Source organism: Schistocerca americana, chromosome 4 (genome assembly GCF_021461395.2).
Source record: "Schistocerca americana isolate TAMUIC-IGC-003095 chromosome 4, iqSchAmer2.1, whole genome shotgun sequence".
NCBI lineage: Eukaryota > Metazoa > Arthropoda > Insecta > Orthoptera > Acrididae > Schistocerca > Schistocerca americana.
In genome coordinates this window covers 152,862,925-152,887,125 of record NC_060122.1, presented here as the reverse complement: position 1 = coordinate 152,887,125, position 24,201 = coordinate 152,862,925, and the positions used below count along the sequence as shown (strand labels likewise).

At 42.6% G+C, this 24,201-nt stretch overlaps 1 protein-coding gene across 1 annotated transcript in view; it reads left to right on the top strand.

Moving 5' to 3' along the window:
• The window catches only part of LOC124613324, a 179,763-nt gene extending 155,934 nt beyond the window's left edge, over positions 1-23,829 (top strand). The window contains exons 5-7 of the mRNA XM_047142020.1: positions 1,575-1,632; positions 21,218-21,807; positions 23,599-23,829. Coding sequence (XP_046997976.1) covers positions 1,575-1,632; positions 21,218-21,807; positions 23,599-23,829 — 879 coding nt within the window. The remainder of the gene's footprint in view (positions 1-1,574; positions 1,633-21,217; positions 21,808-23,598) is intronic.
• Positions 23,830-24,201: the final 372 nt, after the last annotated feature.

The window sequence follows — 24,201 nt, the reverse complement described above, 5'->3', positions numbered from 1 at the left end:
TATACCAGACACCAAACAGCAGCTTCTCATTCGGCGTAGCCGATCCATGTGTCAAGCCCCTCCTATCGGCTACCTTTGCTGGTGTCAGGGTTTCCACTTCTGCGTCTCGCTCGTAAATTCCGACTAACCATGAGCTGAAATCAGCCCGTGTCAATTAGTATCGACTGAACACCTCCATCATATCTGTCAGTCATCATATCTCTTCCAGACTTAAAATGGCTCTGAGCGCTATGGGACTTAACAGCTATGGTCATCAGTCCCCTAGAACTTAGAACTACTTAAACGTAACTAACCTAAGGACAGCACACAACACCCAGCCATCACGAGGCAGAGAAAATCCCTGCCCCGCCGAGAATCGAACCCGGGAACCTGGGCGTGGGAAGCGAGAACGCTACCGCACGACCACGAGATGCGGGCCATTCCAGACTTAAATTGTGCCTTTCATTCTCCGCTATTGATCAAGCGTCTTGACCTTCTTGATGAGGAAGCTGTTTCTTTCCCGATTCTGTTTCGTCTTTATACTTCGAGGACATGCGACATCTGTGTAGCGACCCACATCCATCTTGCACCTTGGAAAAATGGATAGGACTTGATGAAGAATCCCCGAAGATTTTGAATCGCCGTAATGAATTTCTGACTTGATCCACTCTTCTTTCAAGTCTCATCTGTGTCCTCAGAGTATGGGATGTAGCTGAAGGATGTTGTCAGGTTAACGGGTACGTAATGCTGGTGTCCATTATCACGAAGCTATCGGTCCCTTGATAGATAATTCATTGCGCTCCACAACCTAACACTTAATGCTTGGTTTGTCAGTGTCTAAGTAATACCTACCCTATGTTAATTACAGCGCCCTTAAAAGTTACACTATTATTGCAGATGTTATATCTGAATATTGTTATCTTTCTGACAAATATATGTAGTCTGGACAGAGGTTATAGGAAGGGGTCGATTACATTTATGGCCGAAATAAAAATATGATACTGAACCTATCTCCTTAACATTTTTACTATGGTGTTGTGCCAGGTGTAACGGAAACTTACGAAGTGCAGTATAGTAATTATCGTGCTTTTAAATTATGAAAGAATTACAAGAGATTCAAATTACTGAACATTTTCCACACCTTTGAAAACTGCTTATTACTGACACTAGTTAGTACCATCTTGCACTGCATTACTTCCTTCAGTGCTGCCAACAGCTTGGCGCCACTTCTAACAGTCACTTTCCAAATCAGTATTTGGTTCAAATGGCTCTGAGCACTATGGGACTTAACTCCTGAGGTCATCAGTCCCCTAGAACTTAGAACTACTTAAACCTAACTAACCTAAGGACATCACACACATCCAGGATTCGAACCTGCGACCGTAGCGGTCGCGCGGTTCCAGACTGTAGCGCCTAGAACCGCTCGGCCGCTTCGGCCGGCCAAATCAGTATTTAAAACGAAGCTTCATCCAAGGTAAATTTTATGCCACAGAAAGAGACATGGACATACTTTATACAGTACCAATCACAAAATTGACTTTCTGTATTTTCTCTACCGCCACGCTCAACTCAACAACCATTTCTTCTCTTTGCAGGTGGCTGAAAGTCTGATGGAGCTTCTCGTGCGGATCTCAGAGAATCCTGATCACTGGAGTAAGTATGGCTCATTACACTGGTTTCATAAGCCTGACATGCCCAACAAAGCTTCCCGAGATCTTTTCATTTGCAGTTAAGATTTATAGAAGACAGCCCGGGCCATTACTTCCAGATTACACAGATATCCTGACTATTGCTCGTATTTTAAAGTAGTCAAATAGAGAAGTGAGACAATAGTGCTTATGATGTGGAGAATAAGTAATTATTTATTTGTGTTTTCTCCTGCCAGTCACTGTCCTTTCTTTTATATTCAATTTAACACATTGAAACGCGTTTCGAGCATGTTCTGCCGTTATTCAGGCTTTCATGCACAGAGAAAACTGTTCCTTAAAAGTTAATTGTCTTAAATTAACAAAGAATGTTTATTTGCTTTTCGGTACTGGAGTGGCTGTTCGGGTATTTGGAGAGAGGAGGTAGCAGTGGTTGATCAGAAACAAATAAATAGCTTCCACAACGAAACTGTGTCTCGAAATCTGGCGGAAAACCAAAAGAGATTCTGACCGTATGTAAAGTACGCCAGTGGCATAGTGTAAGCTACACCTTCACAACGATATAACACTGGTAGTATTATTGATTACAGTGCCACTAAAGCAGAGATACTAAACGCGGTTTTCCGAAATTCCTTCACAAAAGATGACGAAGTTAATATTCTAGAATTAGAATCAGAAACAACTGCCAACACGAGCAGCTTAGAAGTACGTACCGTCCGTGTAGTGAAGCAGCTTAAAGCTCTCAAGAACGGCAAGGCTTCCGATCCAGAATGCATACTAGTCATGTTCCTTTCAGAGTATGCTGATACAATAGCTCCATACGTAGCAATCATACACAACCACTCGGTCGTAGAAAAATCCGTACCCAAAGACTGGGAAGTAGCAGTAGTTACTCCAATGTGCAGTAGGATTGTGGAATACATACTGTGCTGAAACATTGTAAATCACCTCGAAGAAAATTATTTATTGACAAATAAATTCGGAAAACATTTTTCTACTACTATCTCTTTATTCTCACGAAGTAATGACAGCTGTCGACAGGTCACGTCAAATTGATTCCATATTTTTAGATTTCCAGAAGGCTCTTGACACCGTTGTTACAAGCGACTTATAATTAAACTGCGTACCTATTAAGTATCATCTCAGTTTCCTATTACTAAAAGGAATTCGCTAAATTTCAGTTACACGTTAAAGCACACAGATCTAAGGACTGTAAACTCAACTAACCCTTAAATTTTACAATGACGAATAATGTGAATTGAAACGGTCACATAGATAATGTTGTGGGGAACGGAAACGAGACTGCGATTTATTGACAGAACACTTAGAAAATGTAACGGATCTTATGAAGAGACTGCTTACACTACGCTTGTCCTCCCTCTTCTGGAGTATTGCTCTGCAATGTGGGATCCGAATCGGATAAGACGGAAGACGTCGAAAAAGTTCAAAGAAGGGTAGCTCGTTTTATGTTATTGCGGATATGAAACACGAATTGGGGTGGCAGTCATTAAAACAAAGGCGTTTCTCGCTGCGGCAGGACCTTCCCATGAAATATCAATCACCAACTTTCTCCTCAGAGTGAGAAAATGTTTTATTAGCGCTCAACTATATAGGGAGAAATGATCATCATAATACAGTAAGAGAAATCAGAGCTCGCACAGAAAGTTTTAAGTTTCTCCCTCGCACTTTTTGAGAATGGAACGGTAGAGAAGTAGCTGAAAAGGGTTCGATGAACCCTCTGTCAGAGTAATCGTGAATATGTAGATACAGATATAGAAAAAAATAATTATTCCACACAATCTCCATTCCAAAAAGTAGTCAGTATGACCAAAATTAATAAAGTGTTGAATGAGACTCTGTGATTAAATTGTAGTTCCCGTAGGGAAGAACGAAGATCACTACGTACCCTATCAAAAAGAAAAAACTGATGTATTTAAACCTTGAAAATAATTCAGAGGCATGATAAATCCATAACATCCTTCATGTTATAACTTGAAATTCGATTCGCAGCACTGAGCAATGTCATTCTGGCGTACTAGGAAGACAATGGTCTACGTCACAGTAGAATAGTTTTTTGAAACAGAGAGAAGGGAAGATGATGAAGTGCAGTACAAAAGCTAAAGACAGCTGATGGCTTTCTCTTCTATTAATATAACAGAAAAATAGTGATGTCTACTCAGCTGCCAAACCTCATAATGAGCACCGTCACGACTTTTTCATCCCTGCTCAGCGGTGGATTACGATTAAGGAAACGTGTTGCACTTTGAATGTCGGCTGTAACGCCTCGGACAAGCTGTTACACAAGTCTGGCTATCGCTGATCTTGCGAGGTCGTTCCCGCGGATTCTTAATTGAGAATAATAAAAAAAATTAGGCGAATGTAAATTTATCGAAGCTGCTGGACGTTGTGATGCAACGACCACACTATCGATCGGATTATGGATGTGGTTGGATTCGAACGACTGTGTAAGAATTCCATATCAGTACACAAAATGGGTACAAGGAACAAAGTACAAGAAAACTTAAATTGTACCTCACACACAGCTGAACATCCTACTTCGATTACAGATTTGATTGATACAGACTGAGGAATGAGTTCCCGAAATGGTAGTCACTTCCAGTGGTACACACCTGGCTAGAGTCAAGGTTCGTAGCCGTGGCCTTGCTCTAACGGCTGGCTGTTGTGGTTCCAGTCCTAGCGGGCTGTTGCCGGTAATAGAGTATTCCCCAATGGCTGTTGCTAACTCCAGACGAACTCTGCCAGAGGATTGCGTCGAAGAAAACCGACTTTTCACTGTCGACTGAATCGCTCAAGACTGAAAACTGAACATCGAAGACTACTCGCCAAAAATTTAAGACTGAAGACTTATCACGGAAGACTGCTCGCGGAAGACCGTTTTGCAGCAGACTGCCGGGCTACACGTCATATCACCACTCGGACTGCTACACCGAATTCGTGAGATTGGCAGCCCCTGTTGGAGTTCACCTGCTCCTCAAACATTGTCTCTCGTAGCGGAATGGTGTCTACATTGCGTTTGACTTGTGGGTTGGTACCGATTCCGCGCGAAAAGGTTTACTGTTTGTCGAACTGCATGCTAGCTGGTTTAGCTTTACCTCAGCAAACAGGTTGACTGCCTGTGATGAGGCATGTTATAAACAGGTCAACTGCGCGCGAGTGTTTTGTTTGCTATTTGGTAATGTTTGCAGTGAACTGTTGCTCTCACTGCTATCATTAGTCAATTTGTCCAAGTGCTGTGCTGTGTGTGCCTGTTCCTAATCTTGATATGTGGCTAAAGTGCGCGTCATTTATGACGGCGGCCGAGTTTAGGTTCGTTCTGCGCATCTGACGTCACAAAACACAGTCAGCCAATGAACAGAGAACGACGTTGCAAGAGCTCGACTGCAGTGCAGAGCACGGACGAGTGTCTTCAGTTTTAGAAACGTTCAGTTACAAATAAAGTAATTGAACAAAATCAATGTCTTGATAGCAGACTTTCTTTTATAGAAAGTTTAGAAAAAGAATTCTTTATACCAATTGCTTCATATTCTATTAATTAATTAAACCATGCAAGCAATAAGCCTCCTAATTCAGGTGATAGCAAGGAAAGGTGTTTGTATCATTCTCACTAACCGATTTTTCGCAACAAAGAACAGCAATAATTGTTTATTTCCTATTGTATTTCGACGAAACGCGAGTAATTCATAATCATACCAACAGTGTTTGTCGGTATTTTGCGTGAAATTTTGAAATCCTCCATGAGATATATTGAACGACGAGCTGCGTTAGCGTAATGGTTAAAGTGTATCGCTGCTAAGCCAAAGGTTCTGAGTTCTAACCTTGATTGGTGCTTAATATTTTCTTTATTTAAAAACAATATCGAAGCGTCTTATTTAATGAATTTTATTTGTTTGAATGTAATTTTTTGAAATTTACAGTGGTAACTAAACTCAACCATACAGAAAGTATACGCTATGGACTTTTACCTCTGTAAACTCTTCAAAATTTCGTGCAATAGTTTACTACACCTAATGCTGCACAATAACTGCGTTGAACATCGAACCAAAATTAAGTCATTTATGGGGGGAAGGTATCAGTCAAGAAGATGTTTAAAAATCAAATTTTTGGGCCAAACAGCTTTTTGTGAAAACGAATGATAAAGTGTGTCAAAGCAGTCGAAACACTATGTGTCTGCACAGGCGAGCAGTGCAGTGATGACAAAATCGCGTACATCGCGGAATGCGGGGAGCACGTCTCTGTAGTAGCGAAAGGGTTAACGCGGCTGTGGTAGCTTCACTTCATAAACTGCGCACTCCCCCCTAAACGTAAGTTTGCGAACTATACTATGGCGCTGTTCTCTTGGCGCGTACAACTGGCAACGCAGCAATCTCCCGCGTCTGTGCGGGCATGCGCGAACAGCCAAGATAAAAGAATTGAACTATAGTTAACTAAAAATGGATTGTAACGCTCCTCTACATCTACATCATATTCCACAAGCCACCTAATTGTGTTTGGCGGAGGGTACTTTTTGTACTACTAACTGAGCCCTCCAACCCTGTTTCAAAATTGCGAATAGCGCATGGGAAGTATGACTGCCGGTAAGCCTCTTGTGTTGGCTATAATTTCTCGAATTTTCTCCTCATGGTCATTACGTGAGACGTATGTAGGGGGGGGGGGGGGGGGGGGAGAGGAAGTAATATGTTGTCCAACTCTTCCCAGAAAGCGCTCTTTGGAAATTTCAATAGAGAATCTCTCCGTGATGCACAACGTCTCTCTTGTAACGTCTGCCAGTGGAGTATGTTGAGCATCGTCGTAACGCTCCCGTGACCAAACGTGCTGCATTTCGTTGAATCTTCTCTATCTCTTTTATCAGCCCTATCTGGTAGGAATCCCAGATAAATGAACATTACTCAAGAATCGGTCGAACAAGCGCCTAAGAAACCACTTCTTTCGTGCTGTGTCGTCGGAACAAAGACACAGCCATGGCAAAAGCATCACAGGCGCAAAGATGCGAGCTGGTGCCAGTGCTATAGAGACTCGCCACTTGCACGGGTTCTACCGGCGCCACGGGCGGCACTGATGACGAAGATATCGACTTCGACTCGGCCAATTGCCGGCCGAGTACAATCATCGTTTAGGGCTGACTTAGACAGGGAACGTCGTTTACGAGGTGCATTCAAGTTCTAAGGCCTCCGATTTTTTTTCTCCGGACTGGAAAGAGATAGAAACATCCGCATTGTTTTACAATGAGGCCGCATTCATTGTCAATACGTCCCAGAGATGGCAGCACCGTACGGCAGATGGAATTTTACCGCCAGCGGCGAGAATAAGAACTGTTTTAAATACTTAAAATGGCGACGTTTTCCTTACTTGAACAGCGTGCAATCATTCGTTTTCTGAATTTGCGTGGTGTGAAACCAATTGAAATTCATCGACAGTTGAAGGAGACATGTGGTGATGGAGTTACGGATGCGTCGAAAGTGCATTCGTGGGTGCGACAGTTTAATGAAGGCAGAACATCGTGTGACAACAAACCGAAACAACCTCAGGCTCGCACAAGCCGGTCTGACGACATGATCGAGAAAGTGGAGAGAATTGTTTTGGGGGATCGCCAAATGACTGTTGAACAGATCGCCTCCAGAGTTGGCATTTCTGTGGGTTCTGTGCACACAATCCTGCATGACGACCTGAAAATGCGAAAAGTGTCATCCAGGTGGGAGCCACAAATGCTGACGGACGACCACATGGCTGCCCGTGTGGCATGTTGCCGAGCAATGTTGACGCGCAATGACAGCATGAATGGGACTTTCTTTTCGTCGGTTGTGACAATGGATGAGACGTGGATGCCATTTTTCAATCCAGAAACAAAGCGCCAGTCAGCTCAATGGAAGCACACAGATTCACCGCCACCAAAAAAATTTCGGGTAACCGCCAGTGCTGAAAAAATGATGGTGTCCATGTTCTGGGACAGCGAGGGTGTAATCCTTACCCATTGCGTTCCAAAGGGCACTACGGTAACAGGTGCATCCTACGAAAATCTTTTGAAGAACAAATCCCTTCCTGCACTGCAACAAAAACGTCCGGGAAGGGCTGCGCGTGTGCTGTTTCACCAAGACAACGCACCTGCACATCGAGCTAACGCTACGCAACAGTTTCTTCGTGATAACAACTTTGAAGTGATTCCTCATGCTCCCTACTCACCTGACCTGGCTCCTAGTGACTTTTGGCTTTTCCCAACAATGAAAGACACTCTCCGTGGCCGCACATTCACCAGCCGTCCTGCTATTGCCTCAGCGATTTTCCAGTGGTCAAAACAGACTCCTAAAGAAGCCTTCGCCGCTGCCATGGAATCATGGCGTCAGCGTTGTGAAAAATGTGTATGCCTGCAGGGCGATTACGTCGAGAAGTAACGCCAGTTTCATCGATTTCGGGTGAGTAGTTAACTAGAAAAAAAATCGGAGGCCTTAGAACTTGAATGCACCTCGTAGTGAACGAACAGTTCTCGTAAATTGCACTTGCTATGTACAGTGAAATTTACCTACGATTACTTGCACTTAGCCATTGAGGGCCTTTTTTTGTGTTATACTACATGCAGAGTTGCAGACTTAGTTATTCAACAAGTCATAAAGATAAGTAAACCCTTTAACTTACTTGTGTGAGTTTGTTACTAATTTGTTGGAGTGCCGTAGGACCTTTGTTCTCCTATCCTGTTACCTGATCCTGGGGCACACCTGTGCAGTAGTGACAGGGAAAAATTGTATTAGCGGTGTATTGCAACAGAACCCGTTTCACGACCTCACAAACTCGGCCTACCGTAGCAACAGTGGCAACTCGGCCTCCACAGCTTTAGCCACGTGGCGTTTACAGAACCGGCAACGAGGGTTTACAAAACTTCCTAGATGAATTACATTTCCTTAAGATTCCTCCTATGAATCTGAGTGTGGCATCTGCTTTTCCCACTATTTGTTTTATTTGGTCATTCCACTTAAAGTCGATCTGGATAGTTACTCCTAGATGTATTACGGCAGATACTGTTTCCGGCGGTTTGTCATCTAAAGTGTAGCTGCACAGTAGTGGATTTCTTTTCCTTCTTATGCGCCATACATTACATTTATTTACGTTCAGGGTCAACTGACAGAACCCGCACCATTTGTCTGGAGGGCATTCTGCAAATCGTTACTATCTTCTGGCATTGCTACTTTGTTATACACCACCGCTTCGTCTGTGAATAGCCTTAGAGAGCATCCGACGCTTTCTACTACATCACTTATATATACTGTAAACGGCAACGATGCTATCACACTTCCTTGGGGTACATAGGAAGTTACCTTCACGTCTGTCGATTTTGCTCCGTTAAGAGCGACGTGTTGTGTTCTGTCTGCAAGGAAGTCTTAAATTCAGTCACAGATCTGCTCCGATACTCGATAAGTTCGTATTTTTCTCACTAACGGCAATACGTGACGGTGTCAAATGACTTCCTGAAGTCAAGGAAGACGGAATCAACCTGAATGCCATTGTCTTGGTCACTGTGGATCTCATGGAGGAACAGAGCGATTTGAGTTTCGCAGGATCTCTGTTTGCGGAATCCATGTTGGAGAGGAGATCTTAATTATCTAAGAACGTCATCATTCTTGAGCATAAAATATGTTCCATAATTATACAACAGATTAACGTCCACGTTACAGCTCTATAATTGTGTGCATCTGTGCTGCTGCCCTTCTTAAAAACGGGAAGACCTGCACTTTCTGCCAGTCGCTAGGTACTCTTCGTTGCCCAAGCAATCCACGATAAATTGTTGCTAGAAGGGGAACAAGTTCTTTCGCATAATCCCTATAGAACGTTATAGGTATCTCATCTGGTCCTGTCGCCTTTTCACTACTTGTAAGTGATTGTAGTTATTTTCCTGTTCCGCTACCGGTTATCACAATATCTGCCATTTCGACTTTCGTACGATGATTGAAAGGAGGTACTGGGTTACGATCTTCCGCAGTGAAACGATTTCGGCGGACCGGATTCAGTACTTAGACTTATCTCTGTTATCTTCCGTTTATGCCAGTAAGGTCATTGAATGAATGAAAAGATGATGTTATTTACTGATTTTACATAAGGCCAAAACTTCTCCGGGTTTTCACTCAGATCGGTTAACAAAGTTTTACTTTCAAAATTATTGAACACTTCTCTCATTGCTCTCCTTACGCTCATAGTCGCTTCGTTCAGCTTTTGTTTGTCAGCTAGTTATGAAGTTCACTTTCTTTACGTAGTAGTTTTCTAACATGGTTGTAACATTTTGGATTCCTGTGGAGCATATCGCAAGTGAGTAAGGCCATAAATTGATCGTTGTTGGAAGAAATAAATTTCAAAAAGACAGAGAAACACAACGTGGAGTAGTGTAGCGCTGTACATTGAAAACATGTAAGAACGGTATTTACGGTTCTTCAATCCACATTCTGTTTACTAATGAAGTCATACTAAAACACAATACTATTACTGAACTATGATAGAGAGCTTTAAAAATAATTTGTAAAGAAGTTGCCTCTAATGGACTCCATGTTTACAACCAAGATGTTACTAACATTAAAAAATGTGCTATTATATGGAGAGAAGATCTATTTTGCAGCCATTGCCATAAACATTAAATGAAGTTCATAGTGTTTTGCAGGAAATGTGCGTTTTAAGTCCAAAGAAAGGAAATATGGTTCTCATCAACTGCTCTATCTTAATTGTGTCCTTTCCAACTGAAAGTAATTTACAACTGCTGTGTAATAGCGGCAAAATTTTTGGTCTCCCCATCTTCGACTGCTGTAGCAAATTTTATCAGCACTTATTTTCAATTCTTGTTTCGAACAATGGTAAGTACATAGCCTTAATATTTTCTTTGTTGCCTAACAAGCAGCAGTTTCGTATGAAGAAATCTTAACTGGAATAGTAAATTTGGAGGGGTGGGGGTGCTTTTGTTGAAGGTTTAATGAACACTAAATCTGAAAATGAAAATGTTACATGTTTTGCTGATAATCTGACGAGGAACTTCATAGACTCGGAATGTAAGTTTCCACCCAAAATTTGGGCTTTCACTACTTAAGTTCCGAAAGAACAACCAATGATCGTGAGGCATTTCACAGTGCTTTTCGGCCTTAATTTCCTCAGTGCACTTCCACATATACATCATGTTCTTGATGCTATCGTTCACTTAGAAAACCATCTACATTAAAATTAATGACGCAGTATGGCTCACCCATATAATAATAAACTTGAGAACGTGCAGCACACAGAGTGATTTCATTTTTACTATCATAAGGAATGAATATAGTTTCTGTGTCTTTCCAAGTACCTTAACGAACGCTGCATTATTGGCAAGAGTATTTTATGCAACATTTTTAACCATATCTATGACTCGTCTAGCTTAGCAGTCATAGACAATTCTAAGTCTCTGAAAATGGGAAGGAAAATGCTGTAGTGGGAACTTAACTTGTGTTTTCCGCCGTGCGCAGTTAACTTGACTAAGAAAATCTGCACAACTGACCGCGCGCAGTTGACCACTTCAAGAACAAGTGAAATTTTGAGTCTGTGCGTAGTCCGGATCACCCATGTTGGCAGCTGTGGTTAGGTTCTTCTTGGCAGCGACTGTAGATGGGTCCTGACACACTGTCTAGATAGCGTCTTTCGATTGTCCGGCGACTGTCTTGAGCTATTGCTTGCTGAGTGGAGTCCCCATCCACTTATGTTCACATTAAAAGAGGCCGTACGTATTACAGTCGCCAGCAGCCGTGGTCTAGGAATAGACGGCACGGTAGCTGAATGTGTTCGGTCAGAGGGTTAGCCGCCCTCTGTAGTGAAAAAATTAAGTTTATGGACCAACGATGAACTTGAATAAGCGTCGTGGGACGTCCAGCCCGAAGAAATACACCAAACAATAACTAACAAAATGAGATCAACAAAAAGGGGGTAATATCTTTGATTAGTAATCAAAACGTCCTCCTTCCCGAGTTCAAATCCCGCCACTGCTTAAATCTTGATTAATAATCAGCATTGGCGGCCGAAGATTCCGGCGTAAGAAGTCAGCCTCATTCTGCCAACGGCCTTGTCAAAGAGGGGGGAGGAGCGGACAGGGGTTCCGGGCACTCTTTTGTCCTAGGGGTGGGAAACTGCTCCAAAAGGCATGAGGATGCAGAAGGCAACGGAAACCACTGCGTTAAAGACACGCAACGCGTATCAATAGGACATGTGGCCTGTAATTGAAAAAGTGTCATGATGATCTCTCCAGTGGCTAAAGATTCCGGAATAGTCCACCATTCGGATCTCCGAGAGGGGACTGCCAAGGGGAGGTGACCATGAGGAAAAAACTGAATAATAAACGAAAGGATAACGTTCTACGAGTCGGGGCGTGGAATGTTGGAAGCTTGAACGTGGGAGGGAAACTAGGAAACCTGAAAACGGAAATGCAAAGGCTCGATCTAGATATAGTAGGGATCAGTGGAGTGAAATGGAGAGAAGACAAGGATTTCTGGTCAGATGAGTATAGGGTAATATCAACAGCAGCAGAAAAAGGTATAGCGAGAGTTGGATTCCTTATGAATAGGAAGGCAGGGCAAAGTGTTAGTTATTATGAACAGTTCCGTGATAGAGTTGTTCTTATCAGAATCGACAGCAAACCGACAACGATAGTTCAGGCATACATACCGACGTCACAAGATGGAGATGAAGAGATAGAGAATGTATATGAGGATATGGAAAAAGTAACGCAGCACATAAGAGGAGATGAAAAATCTAATCGTCATGAGGGACTGGAATGCAGTTGTGGGGGAAGGAGTAGAAGAACAGGTTACAGGAGAATTAGGGGTTGGGACAAGGAATGAGAGACGAGGAAGACTAATTGAGCTCTGTAATAAATTTCAGCTAGTAATAGCGAATACTATATTCAAAAATCACAAGATGAGAAGCGATACTTGGAAAAGGCCGGATGATACTGGAAGATATCAGTTAAATTACGTCATGGTCAGACAGAGATTCCGAAATCAGATACTGGATTGTAAGGCGTTCCCAGAAGCAGATGTAGGCTCAAATCACAATACAGTATTGATAAAGAGTAGACTGAAGTTTAAAAACATTAGTCAGGAAGAATCAATATGCAAACAAGTGGGATGCGGAAGTACTAAGGAATGACGAGATACGCTTGAAGTTCTCCAAGGCTATAGACACATTAATAAGGAATAGCTCAGTAGGCAGTACAGCTGAAGAAGGATGGACGTCTCTAAAAAGGGCCGTCACAGAAGTTCGAAAGAAAAACATAGGTATAAAGAAGGTAACTCCGAAGAAACCATTGGTAACAGAAGAAATACTTCAGTAGATCGATTAAAAAAGGAAATGCAAAAGTGTTCCGGTAAAATCAGGAATACAGAAATACAAGTCGCTGAGGAATGAAATAAACAGGAAGTGCAGGAAAACTAAGATGAAATGGCTGCATGAAAAATGTGAAGAAATCGAAAAAGGAATGATTGTCGGAAGGACAGGCTCAGCATACAGGAAAGTCAAAACAACCTTCGGTCATATTAAAAGCAAGGGTGGTAACATTAAGAGTCCAACGTGAATACTGCTGTTGAATGCAGAGGAAAGATCGGTGGAAAGTATACATCAAAAGCCTCTAGAAGGGGACGATTTGTCTGATGTGATAGCAAAAGAAACAGGAGTCAATTTAGAATCAGAATTTAAGAGAGCTTTGGAGGACTTAAGTTCAGGAAACATTCCATCAAAATTTCTAAAATCACGTAGGTGTAGAATGTGTGTGTCTGGCGACATACAATCTGACTTTCGGAAAAATATCATCCACACCATTCCGAAGACTGCAAGAGCTGACAAATGCGAGGATCATCGTACAATCAGCTTAACAGCTCATACATCCACGTTGCTGACAAGAATAATATACAGAGTAATAGAAAAGAAAATTGAGGATGTGCTAGACGACGATCAGTTTGGCTTTAGGAAAGCTAAGGACACGAGAGAAGCAATTCTGACGTTGCGGTTGATAATGGAAGCAAGACTAAAGAAAAATCAAGACACGTTAATAGGATCTGTCGACCTGGATAAAGCGTTCGACAGTGTAATATGGTGTAAGATGTTGGAAATTCTGAGAAAAATACGGGTAAGCTATAGGGAGAGAAGGGTAATATACGATATGTACAGGAGCCAAACGGGAATAATAAGAGTGGACGACCAAGAACGAAGTGCTCGGATTAAAAACGGTTCAATCTGGATTCGAAGAAGCGATGATGGAAATAAAAGAAAGGTTCAGGAGTGGAATTAAAATTGAAGATGAAAGACTATCAATGATACGATTTGCTGATGACATTGTTATCCTGGGTGAAAGTGAAGAAGAATTAGATGATCTGCTGAATGGAATGGAAGATCTAATGAGAACAGAGTATAGTTTGAGAGTAAATCGAAGAAAGACGAAAGTAATGAGAAATAGAAGAAATGAGAACAGCGAGAAACTTAACATCAAGATTGATGGTCACGATGTAGATGAAGTTAAGGAATTCTGCTACCTAGGTAATAAAGTAACCAATGACGGACGGAGCAAGGGGGACATCAAAAGTACACTAGGAGTGGTAAAAAGGGCATTCCTGGCCAGGAGAAGTGTACTAGCATCAAACATAGGCTATAATTTGAGGAAGAAATTTCTGAGAATGCATGTCTGGAGTACAGCATTGTATGGTAGTGCAACATGGACTGTGGGGAAACCGGAATAGAAGAGAATCGAAGCATTTGAGATGTGGTGCTACAGACGAATGCTGGACATTAGGTGGACTGATAAGGTAAGGAATGAGAAGGTTCTGCACAGAATCGGAGAGGAAAGGAATATGTGGAAAACACTGATAAGGAGAAGGGACAGGATGATAGGACATCTGTTAAGACATGAGGGAATGACTTCCATGGTACGGGAGGGAGCTGTAGGGGGCAAAATCTGTAGATGAAGTCAGAGATAGGAATACATCCAGCAAATATTTGAGGACGTAGGTTGCAAGTGCTACTCTGAGATGAAGTGGTTGACACAGAAGAAGAATTCGCGGCGGTCTGCAACAAACCAGTGAGGAGGAGGATGACCCAAAAAAAAGTATTATAGTTATCGTTTGTTATTTGTTGTTTGTTGTTGTTTTTTGTTTTGCTTTTGTTTGCAACATTTGACAAGGAATGAATACTTTTTAAAGAAAATAATAAATTATTTGAAGTTGAAATATAAATAAAATTCAGTTCATTTAAGAAGAATATAAAAAGATTATTGGATAGAGGGGAGATTTGTTAGTGCTATCACCGACTGTGACTAGGGATGAATACCTCGGAATTGTTTCTTCGAACTGTTGACCGCCAGTCACAATAAAGTAATTTACTTAGCAGCAGAGAAATGGGGTTGCTAATCCTGTGCATTAACGTTAGGTACTCATCCATGTACAACAGTGGATACTTTTTGGCTAGATAGCATGCGCCTTGCGCTACATTTACGCCAGTATTCACTATTTTTAACTACCCTTTGAATGGTTTGTGCAATTTGTCATTGCAATTTGGAATGTTATGTCTGATTTATAACTCTAGGCGTCTTATTAACTCCTACATCTCATCTTCGACCTCCTCCAGCCCCACTTCAGAGTCACTGTTGTCGGTGTCAATGTGGGTGTCACTGTCCACACTCTGTAGTCTTAAGTGTAGTATACTTCCATTGTTCGCGTGTTGCATTTAGAAGATGACAGTGTGTTCTGGGGAATGTCCTTCCCCACACGTGCATGTAGGTGTCGGTCTCAGACTCATGCGGCTCAAGTGCGTGGGATAAGGTCAATGTCCAGTTAATAAATGTACCATACCGCGGTTAGGATCGATATGTTTCGTTCTCAATCGCTCCCTCATGTCAAGGGGGATCTCGTGTAGTCTACGTCTCTTATCACTCACATGCCACTCACCTTGCCATGTATCCAAACGCCAACTTATAAGGTGACACGTCGTCTGTATTAATACACTACTTCTTGTGTGTAACTTATCTTGCGTTCCCGTCTTTAACCAGTACCTTGCAGCTCTGTATCGGACGTATTTCGATGCACACAGTGCGTTCACTAAGTTGGTGCCGGAGCCTCCTGATAGTCTAAATGGTACACTTCTCTGCCCTCGTCTGACTCACGCTTTGTTGGTGACAAGGTTCAGTCTGTGTGCCATGTGTTAGCTGCGAAGCTGACAAGGAGAACACGGCAAATGCCATATATCGATTTCCCAGGAACTTCGCTCAGTGGAGGAGGCATCAAAATAAGGGAACACATGCCTCGGCTTATCCGTAGAAACTCGACCGTTTCTGAGAAAATGATGTCGACGTTTTCGAGGTACAGTCTGTACCTCCTGCGGGTAAACAGTCTAACTGAAGCGTTGGCACAGTGGCTAGGGTCACGCCTCCACAATTTTGAACCCTGTGTACAAAATAGGATTTTTATTTTAATTTTTTTCATGAAATGAACTGCATTTGTGCCAAGAACTTTCTATGTATGTTCATGTTGTTTATAGCACATAATAAAGTATCCGAGTGGAAAATGGTAAGTGATTTTACAAACACCCCGTATAATAAATGTATGACACTTATTGTGAAACGCTGTTGTAGTTTAGAATCAATATAATGTCCGTGTATCCCTAACTTGATAAGAAACCTTAGTTGGTATTTTGATTTGGGGTAGGGGACCAAACAGCGAGATCATTGGTCCCATCGGATTAGGGAAGGATGGCGAAGGAAGTCGGCCTTGCCCTTTCAAAGGAATCATCCTGAAATTTGCCTGAAGTGGTGTAGGGAAATCATGGAAAACATAAATCAGGATGGCCGGATGCAGGTTTAAACCGTTGTCCTCCAGAATGCAAGTCCACTGTGCTAAGCACTGGGCGAACTCACTCAGTGAAACACTAGTCTATTAACATTCTACAGACATGTGTAGACAAATAAAGAAAAGGATGAGACTGATGTCTGAAATACTCTTATGCGATAGTGACAAGGGGAAGACTGAGTCAATAATTAGATCACTGAAGACTATGAGTTCTCATGGATGTGTTGGAGTGCCTATCAGAATATTAAAGTACTGTGCTGCACATGTTAACCCTGTACTTAGCCATATTTATAATTTTTTCCTTTAAGAGTGGTCAGTTTTCTGAACGATTAAAGTACTCAGTAGTAAAGCCGCTTCATAAAAAGGGAGAAGGGGATAATGCAGACAGTTTTAGACCTATATCTATGCCATAAGTGTTTGCTAAAGTTATTGAAAAGGCTGTGTATGTAAGGATAATTAATCATTTTATACCACGTATTTTTGCTATCAAATGTACAGTTCGGCTTTAGAAGTCTTTTAATAACTGAAAATGCTATATTCTCGTTTCTCTGTGAGGTACGGGACGGCTTAAACAAAAGGGTTCTAACGCATTTTTTTTATTTAGCCAAGCACTTTGATTGTGTTCATCACAGAATATTGCTCCAGAAGTTAGACAATTACAGAATACGTGGAGTAGTTCACAATTGGTTCACCTCTTACTTTGACAACAGACAGCAAAAGGTCATTATACACAGTGTGAAGTGGGATCTGAGTGGAGTACGGTCAAATGGGGGGTGTCTCAGGGATCAGTGTTGGAGCCACTTCTGTTCCTTATTTATATAAATGATGTGCGTTCTAGTATTAGGTGTAACTCTAAAGTATTTCTGTTTTCTGGTGACACTAGCTTGGTAGTAAAGGATGTTGTGTACAACATTGGCTCTGTTTCAAATAGTGCAGTTCATGATATAAGGTCATGACTTGTAGAAAATGAACTAACGCTAAATCACAGTAAGACTGAGTTTTTACAGTTTATGACACAAAATTCAACAAAACCCGTCATTTTAATCACACAACGGGCATATGATCAGTGAAACCAGACAGTTCAAATTTCTAGATGTTCAGATAGGTATTAAACTGTCGTGGAAAGCCCACGTTCAGGATTTGTTCAAAGACTTAACGCTGCCATTTTTACTATTCAAACGATATCTGAAGTGGTCGATAGACGCGAAAATTGGGCCACTTTGCTTATTTTCATTCGCTAACGTCGTATGGTATTATATTTTGGTGTAACTCTTCCTATTCTAAACGGATATTTTTGGCTCAGAACGGGCGGTTTGGCCAATCAGTGGTGTAAGTTCGCAAACCTCTTGTCGGCCCCTGTTCACTAGGCTGGGTATTTTGACATTGATCTCTCAATAAGAATTAGCAGCTTGCACTCAGCTAATACTAGGCATAAATCCAATCTGCATTTGGATCGCACTTCCTTAACTCACGTGCAGAAAGGTGTGCAGTATACTGCTGCATCCATTTTCAATAAGCTACGACAAGAATTCAAAAATCTTGGCAGTAATCCATGCGCTTTCAAATGGAAACTGAAGAAGTTCCTCATTGGTCCGTCCTTCTATTCTGTTGAGGAGTTCAAAAATTAAGCTGATTCTTATGTTATATTGTTGATTGCGTTTACTTAAACTTATGGCTTGACTTTTTATTTATTATTACTTTCACATTTGTAATTTCGTGTTCTGAGACGTTCTATGACTTTGGAGAATTGGTTCTCAAATTGGTCCTATGGAACTAGACGTGTAAATAAATAAATAAATAAAATTAATTGGATTTCGAACGCACGACGAAAACCTGAAAGTTTATGACGCCAGCCACTACGTTACCAGTTGGGCTGAGTGTATTGCGAGTTAAAAGGGGTGTACATTACATCGAAAATTCTGAAGATCGTTCTCTCAAAAACAGTCGAGTATGTATGGTAAGCTGAGACAAGTATCCGCTTATTTTGGCTTCAGTGATGATGATTAGGACACTTCTTTTCACTAGCTGCTTATTTTTTATGACCCACCGTCTAACTTCTTATGGTGGGTCGTATGTTGTCACTTAGCCACTGTGACTGGGTCCGGGGTCTGGAGTGACTGAAAGTAACACCACCCCGGCTCCCATCCCCACTCACACCGTTGCCCGTGTCCAGCCACGTGGAGGCAGGCTCTATTTGTTTACATCCATTTGATATCTTTTTTGTGCAGCATTACGAAAACTTATAACTAATACAAAAACAAGTGAGATATTAATAAGCAAAACGAAATTAAATATTTAGAAAGAAGGAAGGAAGAGAATTGAATAGAGAAGAGATAGGTACAATATTGCCCGTCACCTGGTTGTGGGCGGCGGCCTGGGTCTTGGAATGACCCTCAAGACGCTGGCCACTGCTCACCATGCCTTTAACATCTACCATCCTAAAAACTAACTGATTAGCACAATACAACAGCCAGTCCCTGAGCAGAATAAATGTCCGACCCAGCCGGAAAGCGAACCCAGGCCGTTAGGATTGACATTCTGTCAGGCTGACCACTCAGCTATCGGAGGCGGGCTCTCGTGGGTTCTGTTTCCTGGATGTCCTTATGACTGGTTGAGGTAGTCTGTACTGTTCTGAATTTAGACTCACCAGTTTATGTGCTATGTAACCTACCCTCTCTGTTATGTTTTTGTTGTTTTGTGTTATTTTAGTTGTAGAGATATGAAATTATTGTGCGTAATAAATACTTCCCGTGAAGTGGGATTTAACCGGCCGCAGTGGCCGTGCGGTTCTAGGCGCTACAGTCTGGATCCGAGCGATCGCTACGGTCGCTGGTTCGAATCCTGCCTCGGGCATGATGTGTGTGATGTCCTTCGGTTAGTTAGGTTTAATTAGTTCTAAGTTCTAGGCACTGATGACCTCAGAAGTTAAGTCGCATAGTGCGTAGGGCCATTTGAACCATTTTTTGAAGTGAGATTTGCGGCATAAACAAAAATTAATTGTGGAGAAGCAATCCACTGAATATTAACAGAAAAGCTTTAGAACAGTGGGCAAGACTGACTAGACACATTCAGAGGGTACGTACATTCGCGTGCGAGTGGTTGCGATCTGATGAGAAAGATCTGTATTAATTTTTTTTCGTAAAATAATTACGTCGTAACACACTCGGAGATTGCGAACGTCAATCAGGGTAGAGGCATGTACGTTCTATCATTCCCCGTGGCCTGGGTAAAAGAATTGTAATTATTTAAATTTAAGAATATTTCTTTTTCTATTGGACTCCTATTTCTATACGAAAAGGAAGATTGCAGGTTCAGAATGTCTCGGCAAAAACACATCGGAATTAATCTTAGCGGCCACCAAAGGAAAGTAGTGAGCACAATCACGTACCTCTATTGTTGAGCAGCGCCGTCGTAAAGATCGTCGCCTCCATCTAAAATTCGCCTTCTCGAATTAACAGAATTATTTGTACTCCATTGGTATCGGATTTAGGCTTGATCTTGACAGAAATTATAAAACACATTTTTCATCATTTAACACACACATAGACATGAAATTATACAGTACGTCTTTACGCCAGCACATCAGAACAAAAAGTAGTTATGTTGTGCACATAGTTCCGCGTAGTCAGCGCGTACACAACTTTCCCAATAGAGCGCGCCCCACTAAGCACAACAGCGCAGGCGCAGCGCTCGTCCGTCTCCGCACTATGAGATTGCGCTGTGTTAGAGACGGACCAAAATCTAGTTCCGTCGATCCGCGTATTAATATGTAATGCAGCCAGTGAGATTGGTGCTAACGTAGAAACTTTTCTCCTCACGGATCACACTCGCGCAGTGATACCTGAACGCTCGAGGTATTATAACGAGTGTACAGAGCTCTGATTAGTCAGTCTGCATTTGTCTGCACTAGTCTGTACCAGTCTGCATTAGTCTGCGTTAGTCTGCATTAGTCTGTAGTCAAGTTTCAGTGCTACGGTCGCAGGTTCGAATCCTGCCTCAGGCATGGATGTGTGTGATGTCCTTAGGTTAGTTAGGTTTAAGTAGTTCTAAGTTCTAGGGGACTGATGACAACAGCTGTTAAGCCTCATAGTGCTCGGAGCCATTTGAGCCATCAAGTTTCAGTCTGCGCCTAATAAGATTATCATATTCCTGTATATAGCCATGAAGATAAATGAGTAGACACTTTGTCAAGTATCAGAGATATGTGAGAATAAGATTAACGTACCAAGACCAAAGGAATTTCAGATTGTCAATTGTAAATAGCATCCAGAACCAAGCTAAGCTATTTTTATGCTTGTTATTATTTTAATAAATGTGTGTGAAAATTAATCAAGTCTGTTTAAAATTGGTCACCATAAATCTGCTACTCTAAGCGTGCAAGTGGCATTTCTATCATCTGACCTAACGGCAGAAGATAAACATGCCACCATAAGACCATGAGACATATTGCTGACACTCACCTACATCATTAGAGCGACAAGTCAAATAATCTGATGGTGTGTGTACCAAAGGTCTTACAGTATGCGCCCCACAAGTTAATACTAGAAGTATTAAAAGAATCTCGAAATTAGACCTTTGTCTATCAAGGGAAAACAGTTTTTTAGAGTATTCCTCTGGTATGGCAGTCGAACAAATTTTCCTCTTGTATCTTTGAGATTAAATGACAACATTTTTTTAAATTCCTTTTCAACTATTAGTTCCGCTTTGGCCGTCGTCAGTGTTGTGTGGTCAGTTTCTTATCTCCATGTGCAGGAGTGATGACGAAGAACATCCTCCAAGCGCGTGTGACTGGCGGCGACGGCGACGGCGTGCTGCCCCCAGAGGACAAGAAGAGCAGCGCCGACAACCGCAGCGACAACCCGCCGCCGCGGCCGGGCCGCACGCGCACGCCGGACAGCCGCAGGCGGCGGCTGGGCTTCAACCTCAACAAGAAGAAGAAGCCGCGTCAGAAGGGCCAGCGCCAGCGGCAGGGCCAGGCCGAGGGCCAGGAGAAGGACGCCGACGCGAACCGCACGGACGCGCTCGCCGCGGGCCGCCCGCTCACCGAGCAGGAGGCGCGCCGCCAACGGCTGCGGCAGCTGGCCGAGGCGGGCGTCGTCGTGCCCACCGTGCCAGCGCTGCCCAGGCCGGGGGCCGGCGGGGGCCGCGCGGGCAGCGGCGGCGGCAGGGGCGGGGGCGGCGGCAAGGGCCGCCGGCCCAAGGTGGTGGCGCCGCCCACCACCCAGCTGCCGCCCCGCGAGAACCAGCTGCTCAAGCAGGACTGGCGCAACTTCCAGCAGCAGAAGATGATGTGGAAGCACACGCGGCCCACCTTCGAGCCCGAGAACCCCGGTCAGGGCAAGGTCAGTACTGCTGCTGCCTGCCGTATCAAAACCGTAGACCAGACTGGGTCTGAAGCCAGGAACCTTACCTTTGCATGAGCAGTGCTCTAACCAACTAAACTAACGCCCACTTTAACCCTTAAGGGGTGTAGGACGTCAAACGGGCCGACTTGGAGCAGGAGAGGCAGCAGAGGACATTTTAATTCCCTCTGTCTATACTTTCACAAATAACTTCATAAAACTTTCTCACTATGACTAGGAAGGACTCAAGATTTACGCTCATAACAATGGAAATTCGAAGACATAACAAAATAATTTGTTTTGCTTGTTAAATTTCATCATTTTTTCACTTACTATTGGCTACATTTGTTGCTATAGGTACACTTTTCTTCATAAGTAACATAGATTCTTCCATGAATTTTGCACAGCATACAAATCATACTTACTGGTGTATGAAACTCTAGAATCTTCAAAAGCTATTAAAAACTGTGGTAAAAATTGAGATAATTAACTATAAAAGTGGAGTTTTTATAAACATGAAGTTTAAAATGTAACACCTCACTCTTTTTATGATAAATTAAATAAATTCTAGAGTTTCATACACCTGTAAGTGTGATTTGTATGCTGTGCAAAATTCATCAAAGAATCTCTCCTACTTACGAAGAAAAGTGTACCTATAGCAACAAATGCAGCCAGTAGTAAATGAAAAAAATGATGAACTTTCGCAAGTAAAAAATATTATTTTGTTGTGTTTTTGAACTTACACTGCTATGAGTGTGAATCCTGAATCCTTCCTGGTCATGCTGACAAAGTTTTATGAATTTATTTATAAATATATAGACAGTGGGAATTAAAATGTCCTGTGGTACCTCTCTTGCCTTTCGAGTCGTGCCCTTTGACGTCCTACCCCCTTTAACTCAAGAGATATCACCTCTGAGAACCCGCCAGGGTAGCCGAGAGCAGTCGGCTTTTGGCGGCCGTGGTGTGCAGACCTCCGGAGTATGCTGTGCGCTGCGGTCTGCTGCGCTCCGCTCCGTAAATCAAGCGCCTGTTGCAGTAGTTAGCTGCGTTATTTGAGACCCTTGATAGATTCATATTAGAAGGAGAGATGGATCAGCCTAATAGAAGAGACACATTGAAATTTGTTTTCGACCACAAAGGGCAGAGACCGAATTCGTTCGAAATTGAGACATGGTTAGAGGAAGTTGTGAAAATTTCGTTTGAGGATATTATAGGTATTCACCTTTCAATTGTATCATTGTGTCTGTCAAGCTTAAAAACACGGAATTGTGTGACAAAATTGTTGAATCTAGTGGCGGAACATTTAATTTCAAACATCACGATGGCAATGTTAGTGAAGTTCGTGTTACGCATGCTGGCTTTGGATTAAGGACTGTCCGTATCTTTGAGCTACCATTTGAAATCACCGCTGAGCAGATCAGTTCCGTGATAGCTCCTTATGGGAGAATAATTAGCAATTTTGCAGAAAAGTGGTCTCCTGCTCACAAGTTCCCAGTCTTGAATGGTATCAGGCAACTGCGAGTAGATTTACACAAGCACATACCCTGGTATATAAATGTTTGTGGTTATCGGGCTATAGTAATGTATGATGGGCAGCCAAGAACCTGCGCGTCTTGCAGCGTTACAGGCCATGTCCGCTCGCAGTGTATACAACGCCGAGTGGCCCAGCTACCTGCGGGCGAAGCAGTGAGACCCCCAGCCATGTCAACGTTGCCTTTAACTTACGTAGCGGCAGCCGCTGGTCAACTCCATACGCGTGACGCTCCTGATGCTACTCGGGACGCTACTCAGGATGATGCAGCTCGCGACAATGAAGTGATAGTGGAAGTTAGCGACTCGATGGTGACAACACAGCCAAAGAGTCAAGAAAAAGAACCAAATATCTCTGTTGAAATAGAACAAACTCCTGAACCGGTTATAGTCCTTCAGAATGAGCAGTCTCCAGAAAACCACAAGGAAACCATCACTTGCCAGCGAACAGGACCGAGCGCAAGAAACCCAAGAGGTAATGGAAAACGATGAAACCTCCCCAAGAGTCAGTCCTCCAAGGAAACATAAAAAGGGCAGACTAGCTCATAAGGGCGCTGAACAACTGGCACCGCCTTTGCGAGAAAAATCAAAACAGATTAGCAACAAACTGCATGAAGAACAACATCGTAATCCGGTTGTGAGTAGGCAGGCACCTGACCCCTTGCAAGCCAAATTAAATACACCATGCCCCATGTCAACGGACCATTCGTCACACGAGAGGTTGAAGCTGCTAGCAAATTTCGATGCAGACAAGGCTTTCCCTGATACTAGAAATGCAGGAAAAGAGACATCGAAAGCTAATCAACACAAAACCTGGGCTGATGAATCGGATGAAATGAATCAATACGAAGAATTGAATGAAAC